This window comes from Gopherus evgoodei, chromosome 4, assembly GCF_007399415.2.
Source record: "Gopherus evgoodei ecotype Sinaloan lineage chromosome 4, rGopEvg1_v1.p, whole genome shotgun sequence".
Classification (NCBI taxonomy): domain Eukaryota; kingdom Metazoa; phylum Chordata; order Testudines; family Testudinidae; genus Gopherus; species Gopherus evgoodei.
The window spans coordinates 33,698,569-33,711,623 of NC_044325.1; the positions used below are offsets into that span (position 1 = coordinate 33,698,569).

Genomic DNA, 13,055 nt, shown 5'->3' on the forward strand with positions numbered 1-13,055 from the left:
ATTGCCTTTGAGTGCAAGGACCTTCTAGCCCCACTTCACTGGGCCAAAGAAGCCAATCCTGCCAGCTCCTGGGGGGCTAGGGCTGCAGGAACAGGGAATATGTGCCTCTGGGCTGGGGCTGACCCTAGCCTAGTGGGGAAGGAGGTGAAAAAACGCACAGAAACTCCCCTCCCCAACTCGTGTGCCCTCACGGACACCTCAGTGGGAGGAGGTGCACGGGCACTGTCCCTGACTCAGGCTAAGCACAGGGAACCTGCTCCCGGTGCCTTCCCTAGTGACCCTACGCCCAGCCCGGGGCAGCTGTGCTCTCTCCACCATGCAGGCTGCTACTGCCTCCCCAGCCAGACTCTTTCTGGCAGTCGCCACGTTGCACAGAGGCAGTGACTGAGAGCAGCCACCCTCACCCGGCAGAAGAAGCGGCCCGGTACTACCCCCTCTCCTTCCCAGCCAGGCCTGGCTGCTGGGGAGAGGGCCCAAGCAAGCAAGAAACATGCTGAGGGGGAGGCATAGTGTGAGAAGGACAGACCTCTCCTCTTCCCATTTCCCACAGGCCCTGCAGGGGCTGCTCAGCGCTCTCAGAAATCAAGGGGGGCAATGGCACATGACCCTCTGTGCCTCCCCCCATGTGTTGACTTTGTTGGGGTGGGGTGATTCCTCCCTTTCTCCTCAAACGACGCCTAAACCTACAAGTGAAGATTTCTGTAGCTCATTACTTATTCAGTGAGCCATTCCTTCTATGTGGGTTTTTTATTTTTGTTTTCTACTTAAAATCTGGGTGAAATGAGAAATGTCCCCTGACCCTGTTAATGGTCTCCATCTCTCATATGTAACTCTGAGTAGTGTGCATCTGATAGTAAATTTGAAACCCCCTCCAATTCCTCTGTTTACTAGAATTTCATTTTGCAGCGACTCGGGTGTGTTATGGGAAGCCGCCAAGCCACTGGAACTGTTTTTCTGCACATTCAGGATGACTGCTCTGATCAAGGCATATGTAGAAGGTTCCCTTCATGCTCATAAGGGATAGCAATGTTTTTTCTCTGAAAAAAGAATTCTGACTAGATTTTCTTGGCATCTTTATTTTATGTCCTACTTGTAATATAATATCCGTTAGAGAGCACAATCAATTTGAAATCTAGTCTGTTTTAAAAGCAAAGTTTAGAAATTGTTAGGTTCTACCCCTAATGCCTTAGTTTTCACCAGACAGTATTTGTGTTTTTACAACTACTTATTTTTAACATCCTTTTTCTCTTTTGTTGCTATGTTTTAAAAAAAAAAATCCCAAACACACAAACTGCAGTGGAAACTGACTCTACAGGAGAAGGAGCGAAATGGTCTATACACAAAATTCTGTCAAATGCACAAAGTAAAAAACGGGAAATAATTGAGAGAAAAATGTTTTTTCTCTGATTTCTTTGTTATAGTAACTGTAGTGTTACTTATGATAAATATAGATAAAAATGTTTCAAACAGAAGAGTGATATTTTCATTAACTGTGTGTCTAATCCTAAAGTGGTGGTATTATTGGGCCCCCTACTTTCTTTTTTGTGTGCTACAGTATTGTTTGTTTTTAAAAGAAACATTGCTCTCTATTTCTTCTCTCCTTTTAAATATGAGGTCTTATCCTGCCCTGTGCTATGGCGGAAAAGGGATGGCTAGAAAGTTCCTGCACAGCAGTGAAGCAGGATACCCTCCTACTGAGTGCCTGTAGTTGGACAGGCTGACTCATCTGTCTGGTCCCCAGGGAGGTACAGAATACTGGGTTGTTGAGAGTGTGATCAGATTTCTGGATTCTGCAACACTCACTGGAGGGTGTGCAACAGTAAGATTCACTCCACTGTACATTCCCTTTCCTTGAGGTCTAGCCTTCAGCATAATCCTGCCCTGCATCAGTGGGATGGCTTGGGCGCCTGTCATGAAGCTGGCATCGTTCTTCTCATTGTCACTTTAAAGCACATCAAATTTTTAATGTAAAATAAGATCCCCATTGTTAATTGTGAGAAATTGAGTTCTTAGTGCAAATAACTCTTCCATAGGTGTCTCTGGCATGGACCTGGGATTAGACGTAATTAATGAGAGTTCTTACTTTTCACTTCATCCACTTCTAAGATTGCACTGAAGGTACATAGTCTGCTTGCACTAAAAGGACTCTGTGCAAAACCAAAAGGTTTTTCTGTTTAACCCAGGGTTGTTATGAGCAATGACTTTATAACCAATCCAGTGTGGGAGGGACAGAAGACTGGCATGTCCTCCTATGTCAAAATATGAGCCAATGACAAGTCAAAAAGAGATCTGAATGTACAGTAGTTAATATGTCTTAATAGACTAACTGTGTTTCAATTTTTTTCAGGGCCCACAGTTTGTCTCCAGCAGATCATCTCGCAGCATTTTACCTGGCACTGCAGCTTGCCATATCTAGACAGGTTAGTTCTACTTGTCAAATATATTAAAACTCCACATCGTGATATGAAGATAGAAATTCTGACCTGTGTAAATGGGCACAGCAGTGGTAAACAGCAAACAAAAGAATTCATATGTTTTCATAGCCTAGTGCAAGCTGTGCTCACCAATGTATAATATACCATTAAGGAGCATCAGCCATTTTTAACAATGGAAAATGTTGTTATCCTAAGGATTCAATTACTCTTTCTGTGTGCACTCATTATAAATTCTGATCATCTGTTACATTATTTATATCTGTCCTCGGAGTATTGAATTCTGTACCTAGACATGCTTAATTCCACTTCCTCATTTAATGAATAGATGGTTTCTGCTCTTTCAGGGCTGGCTTCGGCTTTTTTGTCACCCCAAGTGGTGAAGCCAAAAAGAAAAAGATAAAGCCGTGATCGGTGGCACTTCGGCAGCGGCTCTACCGCGATGCTTCATTATTTGGCAGCGGGTCCTTCGCTTCAAGAGGGACTGAGGGACCAGCTGCCAAATTGCCACCGAAGACCCAGACCCCTTCCCATTGGCCGCCCCAAGCACCTGCTTTCTTCGCTGGTGCCTGGAGCCAGCCCTGTGCTCTTTTTAAAGACACCATAATAGAGGCCCAACTTCAATGTATACCCCAAATTAAGAAACACAGTAAAAGAGCTAAAAAAGAGCCACCATGGCTTACCAACCATGTAAAAGAAGCAGTGAGAAATAAAGACTTCCTTTAAAAAGTGGAAGTCAAATCTTAGTAGGCAAATAGAAAGGAGCACAAACACTGCCAACTTAAGTGCAAGAGTGTAATAAGAAAAGCCAAAGAGGAGTTTGAAGAACGGCTAGCCAAAAACTCCAAAGGTAATAACAAAATGTTTTTTAAGTACATCAGAAGCAGGAAGCCTGCTAAACAACCAGTGGGGCCCCTTGATGATTGAAATACAAAAGGAATGCTTAAAGATGATAAAGTCATTGTGGAGAAACTAAATGGATTCTTTGCTTCAGTCTTCACGGCTGAGGATATTAGGGAGATTCCCAAACCTGAGCCGGCTTTTGTAGGTGACAAATCTGAGGGACTGTCACAGATTGAAGTGTCACTAGAGGTGGTTTTGGAATTAATTGATAAACTCAGCATTAACAAGTCACCGGGACCAGATGGCATTCACCCAAGAGTTCTGAAAGAACTCAAATGTGAAGTTGCGGAACTATTAACTAAGGTTTGTAACCTGTCCTTTTAAATCGGCTTCGGTACCCAGTGACTGGAAGTTAGCTAATGTAATGCCAATATTTAAAAAGGGCTCTAGAGGTGATCCTGGCAATTACAGACCAGTAAGTCTAACGTCGGTACCGGGCAAATTAGTCGAAACAATAGTTAAGAATAAAATTGTCAGACACATAGAAACACACAAACTGTTGAGCAATAGTCAACATGGTTTCTGTAAAGGGAAATCATGTCTTACTAATCTATTAGAGTTCTTTGAAGGGGTTAACAAACGTGGACAAGGGGGATCCAGTGGACATAGTGTACTTAGATTTTCAGAAAGCCTTTGACAAGGTCCCTCACCAAAGGCTCTAACATAAATTAAGCTGTCATGGGACAAAAGGGAAGGTCCTTTGATGGACTGAGAACTGGTTAAAAGATGGAACAAAAATTAATGGTAAATTCTCAGAATGGAGAGGGGTAACTAGTGGTATTCCCCAAGGGTCAGTCCTAGGACCAATCCTATTCAATTTATTCATAAATGATCTGGAGAAAGGGGTAAACAGTGAGGTGGCAAAGTTTGCAGATGATAGTAAACTACTCAAGATAGTTAAGACCAAAGCAGATTGTGAAGAACTTCAAAAAGATCTCACAAACCTAAATGATTGGGCAACAAAATGGCAAATGAAATGTAATGTGGATAAATGTAAAGTAATGCACATTGGAAAAAATAACCCCAACTATATATACACAATATGATGGGGGCTAATTTAGCTACAACGAGTCAGGAAAAAGATCTTGGCGTCATCGTGGATAGTTCTCTGAAGATGTTCCCGCAGTGCTCTGAGGCGGTCAAAAAAGCAAACAGGATGTTAGGAATCATTAAAAGGGATAGAGAATAAGACTGAGAATATATTATTGCCCTTATATAAATCCATGGTACGCCCACATCTCGAATACTGTGTACAGATGTGGTCTCCTCACCTCAAAAAAGATATTCTAGCACTAGAAAAGGTTCAGAAAAGGGCAACTAAAATGATTGGGGGTTGGAGAGGGTCCCATATGAGGAATGATTAAAGAGGCTAGGCCTCTTCAGCTTGGAAAAGAGGAGACTGAGGTGGGATATGACAGAGTTATATAAAATCACGAGTGATGTGGAGATAGTGGATAAGGAAAAGTTATTTTCTTATTCCCATAATACAAGAACTAGGGGTCACCAAATGAAATTAATAGGTAGCAGATTTAAAACAAAAGGAAGTTCTTCACACAGTGCACAGTCAACTTATGGAACTCCTTACCTGAGGAGGTTGTGAAGGCTGGGACTATAACAATGTTTAAAAAGGAACTGGATAAATTCATGATGGCTAAGTCCATAAATGGCTGTTAGCCAGGAAGAGTAAAGAATGATGTCCCTAGCCTCTGTTCATCAGAGGATGGAGATGGATGGCAGGAGAGAGATCACTTGATCATTGCCTGTTAGCTTCACTCCCTCTGGGGTACCTGGCATTGGCCACTGTCGGTAGACAGATACTGGGCTAGATGGACCTTTGGTCTGACCCGATACAGCCATTCCTATGTTCCCTACAGGCCCTGTACTGTGGCTAACATCAATACAGGGAGCATTTCCCTCAGAGTCTGTCAGTGTTGCCCTTTAATCCAGTGTTCTGCCACAGCATACCCAGCCCTAAGGGTCAGAAGTAGGAGACTAGGAATCAAATTCTTGTGCCTCATAGCCATGTAAAAGCACATGTTCTCTGAATACTTGTGGATGGTTTGCTTGTTGTAAACAGTACTACAAATATTTGTTTCAAAAGAAAAGGAAAATCTTATATATCTGCAGAAAGAGGTGAGAGTTAAGTTGTATACTTAAAACACAACCTGAATCATGTCCTTGTACAACTGTTACATTTAAAGGAGCTAGAATTGTATCTTGCATTGCATTAATCTGGGTAATATATAGCTGCTTTCTATATGTCATTGTAGGCTTTTTCCCGTGTCAGGTTTATTTTAGGAGCTAGATTGGAGCAGAGTAGTTTACATACTCTAGGTGACTACTTTTCATTGCTAATGAACAGCAAAAATATTACATTGGAGAAGAATGGACTGTCTTATGATATCACAGGTTTCTGTAGCAGGTTATTGTAAGCCTGGCTCTTACACCCCAGAAATGTAGTAGGGAGAGACTAGAATCAGGTGGAAAAGAAACTCCAACAAATAGTGCTGGATAAAATATGGAAAAAATAAAAGCAAAAAACTGCTTGATGTTGGACATTGGAGGCTTGGATCAGGATGGATTTCTTCATCAAGTAGTTGAAGTACCTACGAGAGGGGATGCCATTTTAGATTTGGTTTTCGTGAGCAGTGAGGACCTCGTAGAAGAAATGGTGGTAGGGGATAACCTTGGTTCGAGTGATCATGAGCTGATTCAGTTCAAACTAGATGGAAGGATAAACAAATGTAGATCTCGGATTAGGGTTTTCGATTTCTCGAGGGCTAATTTTAAAGAGTTAAGGAAATTAGTTATGGAAGTGGATTGGATGGAGGAGCTTGCGGATTTAAATGCGGAGGAGGCCTGGAATTACTTTAAGTCGCAGCTGCGGAAATTGTCGGAAGCCTGCATCCCAAGAAAGGGGAAAAAAAACATGGGCAGGAGTTGTAGGCCAAGCTGGATGAGCAAGCAACTCAGAGAGGGGATTAGGAGAAAGCAGAAAGCTTACAGGGAGTGGAAGAAAGGCGGGATTAGCAAGGGAAGCTACCTTGGTGAGGTCAGAACATATAGGGATAAAGTGAGGAAGGCTAAAAGCCGCATTGAACTGGACCTTGCAAAGGGAATGAAAACCAATAGTAAAAGGTTCTACAGCCACATAAACAAGAAGAAAACAAAGAAAGAGGAAGTGGGGCCGCTATACAATGAGGATGGAATGGAGGTAAAGGACAACCTAGGCATGGCCCAATATCTAAAGATGTACTTTGCCTCAGTTTTTAATAAGACTAGTGAGGAGTTTAGCGACGATGGAGGGATGATAAGTGGGAATGTGGATATGGAGGTGGATATTACCGCAACTGAGGTAGAGGCCAAACTTGAACAGCTTGATGGGACAAAATCAGAGGGCCCGGACAATCTCCATCCGAGGATATTAAAGGAACTGGCGCGTGAAATTGCGAACCCGTTAGCGATAATTTTTAAGCAGTCGATAAACTCGGGGGTTGTGCCGTACGACTGGAGGATTGCTAACGTAGTCCCTATTTTTAAGAAAGGGAATAAAAGTGATCCGGGTAATTATAGGCCTGTTAGCTTGACGTCTGTAGTATGTAAGGTCTTGGAAAAAATTTTAAGGGAGAAATTAGTCAAGGACATAGAGGTCAAAGGTAATTGAGACGAATTGCAACATGGATTTACTAAAGGTAGATCGTGCCAAACCAATCTGATCTCCTTCTTTGAGAAGGTGACAGATTACTTAGATAAAGGAAATGCGGTAGATCTAATTTACCTCGATTTCAGTAAGGCGTTTGACACGGTTTCGCATGGGGAACTGTTAGTTAAATTGGAAAAGATGGGGATGAATATGAAAGTTGTAAGGTGGATAAGGAACTGGTTAAAGGGGAGACTCCAGCGGGTCGTATTGAAGGGTGAACTGTCAGGCTGGAAGGACGTTACTAGTGGAGTCCCTCAAGGATCGGTTTTGGGACCGATCTTATTTAACCTTTTTATTACTGACCTTGGCACAAAGAGCGGGAATGTGCTAATAAAGTTTGCGGATGACACAAAGTTGGGCGGTATTGCTAACACGGAGAAGGACGGGGATACTATTCAGGAAGATCTGGACCACCTTGTAAACTGGAGTAAGAGTAATAGGATGAAATACAATAGTGAAAAGTGCAAAGTCATGCACTTAGGGATTAATAATAAGAATTTTAGATATACGTTGGAGACGCATCAGTTGGAAGCGACGGAGGAGGAGAAGGACCTTGGGGTATTGGTCGATAGCAGGATGACTATGAGCCGCCAATGTGATACGGCTGTTAAAAAAGCAAATGCGATTTTAGGATGCATTAGGCCAGGTATTTCCAGCAGGGATAAGGAGGTGTTAGTACCGTTATATAAGGTGCTGGTGAGACCTCATCTGGAATATTGTGTGCAGTTCTGGTGTCCCATGTTCAAGAAGGATGAATTCAAACTGGAACAGGTCCAGAGACGGGCTACTAGGATGATCCGAGGAATGGAAAACCTGCCTTATGAAAGGAGACTCAAAGAGCTTGGCTTGTTTAGCCTGGCCAAAAGAAGGCTGCGGGGGGATATGCTTGTTCTATATAAATATATCAGGGGCGTTAACGTTAGGGAGGGAGAGGAATTATTTAAGTTTAGTTCTAATGTAGGCACGAGGACGAATGGGTACAAACTGGATATTAGGAAGTTTAGACTTGAAATTAGAGGAAGGTTTCTAACCATTAGGGGAGTGAAGTTTTGGAACAGCCTTCCGAGGGAAGTAGTGGGGGCAAAAGACTTATCTGGCTTCAAGACTAAGCTTGATAAATATATGGAGGGGATGTTATGATAGGATAGTTTAATTTGGGCAATTGATCTTGGATTATCACCAGATAAGTCTGCTCAATGGTCTGCGGGGAGATGTTGAATGGGATGGGAACTGAGTTACTGCAGAGAATTCCTTCTTGAGTGCTGGCTGGTGAGTCTTGCCCACATGCTCAGGGTTTAGCTGATCGCCATATTTGGGGTCGGGAAGGAATTTTCCTCCAGAGCGGATTGGCAGGGGCCCTGGAGGTTTTTCGCCTTTCTCTGCAGCGTGGGGCATGGGTCGCTTGCTGGTGGATTCTCTGCAGTTTGAGGTCTTCAAACCAGTTTTGAGGATTTCAATAACTCAGTCCTGGATTAGGGGTTGTATAAAAGTGGATGGGTAGGGTTCTGTGGCCTGCCTTGTACAGGAGGTCAGACTAGATGATCATATTAGTCCCTTCTGACCTATGAGTCTATGAGTCTATAAGATAAAGGACTTAAAGATCCAGATCCACAAATTAGGAAAGGAAAAAATAGGCTGGAGAAGAAAAGAAGATACACAAGGTACATACAGTGCAATCCAATGAGGCGTTTTTGGAGAAAAATAAAAGCTGTGAGGAACTGAGGGAGGAACACAACTAGCTTGTAGAACAAGTAGCAAATTTGCAGGATGAGTTGTGGAGATACCAGCATAATGAGAGGCAGGACCCAGGAGCATTTTCCTTAGTTTTCACTGTAGCCATGGGATATATCTGTGCAGCAGGGCCTGTGCAAGTAGCTACTGCTCCCCTGCTTTTGACACTGCTAAAACAAGGTACCCGCAGGCTGAGTTGAATAATATATCCAGAGGATTTGGGCATGCCCCGATCCCCCTACCCCAATTATAGTTCAAGTACAAAGGGAAGGGAACAACGGTGGAAAGATTGTTACTGAAAAGAATAGTCTGGAAAAAGATGAACCACTTAAATAAGCAGGATTGAGATAAGTTATGGCAGAGATCTTTGAGGCATTTATGGTTGCAGGTTATAGGTCATACTATTGATGACTCAAATTTAGGGGCACAGTTGGCATGAGTACTATATAATTTAAGATCAACTCAAGCAGAAACATTGGATGTGAAGCTTCTCCTGGAGGAAGGTCCACGAGAGCTAGCAGATTGCCTCCTTTGGAAGTGGAATTTCTGAGAGTATAATGTGCATAAGGAGAGCAAGCGCACATTGAAGTGGCATGAATGGTGCTTCCCCAGAATGCAAGAAATTTCTTGCAGTGCAACCCTGATCCCAGTCATTTGGACAGTTTCTTAGCCAGACCTGAGTGCTGGTTGGGTTTAAATAAATCCGCAGTGTCAGTAGCTGAAGCTAACTTTTCCAAGTGGAATCTGGCCCCAAGGGCAAGGGATTCTGGGTGAGGGACAAGGAGATAGGAACATGGAAGACTATGGGTGCCATTTTGGCAGCTTGAAAAAGAGAAGCAGCAACTGGAGGAGGAAGTAAAAATATTGAAAGCTCTGCAGGGGTGTCCACCTGCTGAGAAAGCTCATCCAGTGAACTCCTGATAGGGTTTACGGACTTCTGCACCTCAGCTGTTCTTCATACTTCCCCTTTCACAGGATGGCCCATGGTAAAAACCACTATATCAGAATTGGAAAAAAACATGTTACTAAATAGCCATGGAACAAAAGATTAGGGACAATACTGTACAGGCAGTGGAAATACATTGGTGGGCTGTACCAGACAAGGTGAGCTTGTACCCCCTGGGTTGTACTTTGAGCCTGATATTAATGGTAGTTCAAATTATTACAATTACTGTTGTCCTGAGAATGTGTTGTTGGGTAATAAGCTTCAAAAAGCACACAAAAAAAAATCCCAAAATGTAATGAAAATACAACAAATGCTTAAAAATATTGAAAAAATATTTTAAAAACCTGAAAGGCAGTGGAATGTCAGTCTGGTTTGACATGAGTAATTAAACATGGGAGAGGCCTCATTTCTTGGAAGACAGGTTTAGGGAAGTAAATATATGAGCAGGCTGAAAACAGTTGTGTAACTAAATTAGAAAAATGGCTCAGTCAGCTATGAGACAGAATGTCTGAACTAGCTAAGGTACGGGGAGGGAATGCCTAGGGAACCATTTGCAAAGAACAAGATAACAATGGACAAGATATGCTGAAAATGTAAAGGTGAGGTAAAGAGTAGGTTGAACATGGCCAGTGCGTAGACAGAGCTTGCTGTATGAGAATTGGTTCCTACCAAGTATTTGGTAATCCCAAAATTTGTAATGCAGTGTATAGTAAATGCAATGAGATGTGTAGATGTACATAAAGGGAGAGGGTTTCTGTGTAACTTTGGATCTGTGATGTACCCTGCATCCATACTCTCTGTTTGGGTCTAATCAGCTCAGCATAGCTTTGCTGCATGCCAAATAAAGATACCTGAGTGATGAAGTCTCGAGTTGAACTGAGTTCCTGGGAAGCTGAGTGGAAAGAGATCTTGGAGGGAATCCCAACTGTTATGAGTTTGCCAGAATTTCCTTTTTACTTCAGAAGCACATTGCTTTATGAAATGCAATTTCACATTGTACATTCATTTCAACACTTGAAGCATTTGTTTAAACAAAAGCATATATAACTTTGGTGATTATGGGGAGTTATAAAGAAGAAAGATTACTCTGAAATCTGTGTGCTTATTCAGATATACTTGAGCTGAAGTTAAAATAAAATATCTTTTGAGCATCATTAAAAAGATTTTAAATGTTGTAAATGGGAGAAAAGGAATGAATTAGATGCAATGGTCTGGTAGTGACTGCTATGCATAAATTTAAACACATTTTGTCTCATTTCAGAGGTTGATTTATTACTTTGGAGCTTTTAATGTTCACTGTAAAATGTCAAGTCTGCTTGTATATTTCTGGTTAGTATTTTATGTGAGCCTATGCAGCTTTGCATAATTTCTACAAGTATTACATGTACTTTGAATGTTTATATACATGCATTGAAATTATAGCAAGTGGTATTTCTAATAATAACTCTTGTCAGCATTTTTTTACTCAGATACCAGAAGCTTTAGGTTATGTTCGTCAGGCTCTTCAACTTCAAGGAGATGATGCCAACTCTTTGCATCTCCTTGCACTCTTGCTGTCAGCCCAGAAACACTATCATGATGCTTTGAATATAATTGACATGGCCTTGAGTGAATATCCAGAAAACTTCATGTGAGTACTTTCAGTGCATCTATTTCCATATACCCTATTTCACAACTCCTGAATTTTGTTGGATAGAAGTAGGCTCCCTATCTCATTAATGGTAAGAGAGGTTATTTTTGAAGATTGCCATCTTTTTTATTTTAGCTTTATTGTTTTCTCCAATGCATTGTCATTGTTTTCAATACTATTGCTGTTTCTTAGCATTTTAGGCTTTTTTAAATTTGAAAAAAGGTTTCAAGCAGCTGCCCTTTTTTTTGGTATTATTCCATATACTGGTTATTTGTTTTAAAAATTTCCCACTTAGCATGTTTTACAGTATTCTCCTGGGTTGTGTATTTTTATGTAGCAACCTAAAAAAGCTTATATGATACTTTAACAGAAAAAAAAAGTAGTTTCATAATGTCATCCTCTAAGGATAAAAATGCACTAATGTGTTTATTGCATAAAAGTTGCTATGCTACTTTGTCTGTGTTTAATGGCCAGTCATCAGGAATCAACAAGTGCATAATTAAACAACTGAAGTGGAAGCAGCACAAATTTGGTGGAAGGTTCTTTTATCATATTAAAAACAATTCATTTTTTGTTGTGCATACTCATATTTTGCTAGGGACACACACAGGCACCACAGTTTCCTTTGTTGTTGGATTTCATAATTCTGTAAAGATGCATTTAAATTCAGTATAAAATTAGTATATGGAACCCCATGATATGGTCAAAAGTTTCAGCGTGAAATCATAACACTACTGAAGTCAATGGTAAAACTCCCTTTGACTTCAGTAAGACCAGCTATGTTTTATTCTGATAAAGAAGTTTCAGTGTCAGCTACTCCAGGTTATGATCCACAGCATTTTAAACATCCCAAACTAAGTTGCTGACAATTCAACATTATTTCAAACATTTTAAAAATGTATTAGTCTTTATCAGATGCCCATTTAACAGATATGATAGTAATAGAATTTTCAGTTTAAAATATAAACTATTTTTAAACTAATATATAACTTTGTGGCAATAAAAAAAAAACTATCAGTGTTTTGAACCAGTCAGAGAGAACAGACTTACCTCAATTAGAAACTGTTTCCTAATAATATAAAATCGCTGTCACCAAGATTTCTAACAACCTTTTCATGGCCAAATCACAGAGTCTGTATTTCATCCTCATGGATCTTATCACTACTTTTGGCCCTCCTTTTTGAAATCTGACCCTCTGAAGCTGTTGAATTTGTGCCTGCTGCTTTTGAGACTGCCCCATACTTGTTTCTTTGGGTGAGCCCCTTCTCTGTGTAATCTGCTCCTCTCCTGGTTTCAGCTTCCATCTTTATGCTGGTGACTCTCATATATACTACTCAACGCCTGATCTGTCTGCTTCTGTCTAATCTCACATCTCAGTCTTGCTCTCTGATGACTACTCTGGAATGACTCACTGTCCGCTTAAACTTAACAATGCCAAAGCTGAATTCCTCTTCTTCCCTCCGAACTCCTTCATTCTCATTCGCTGTTGACAGTTCTGCTATCCTCCCTGTCTTTCCATCACCCCATAAATTAGAGGATCATCTTTGACTCATCCTTCGCTTACCTTGAACATCCAGGCTGTTTCCAAATTTTGCCACTTATCCCTGCATGAGTCGTCCTCTTTCAGTGCAGACAACATCTCTCATCCAAACCCTCATTCTCTCCCATCTTGATTACTTGCCTCCCTTATATCCAGGTCACCTCCCACTC

At 41.3% G+C, this 13,055-nt stretch overlaps 1 protein-coding gene across 5 annotated transcripts in view; it reads left to right on the top strand.

The window, feature by feature from the left end:
• TTC7B (tetratricopeptide repeat domain 7B) overlaps positions 1 to 13,055 on the top strand; it is a 352,148-nt gene that overhangs the window by 195,086 nt on the left and 144,007 nt on the right. For 4 of the 5 annotated variants that reach the window (XM_030558926.1, XM_030558928.1, XM_030558929.1 and 1 more), the window contains 2 exons: positions 2,348 to 2,420; positions 11,170 to 11,345. In XM_030558926.1, the coding sequence (XP_030414786.1) occupies positions 2,348 to 2,420; positions 11,170 to 11,345 (249 nt within the window). The remainder of the gene's footprint in view (positions 1 to 2,347; positions 2,421 to 11,169; positions 11,346 to 13,055) is intronic. The other variant, XM_030558927.1, reaches the window with a different exon arrangement.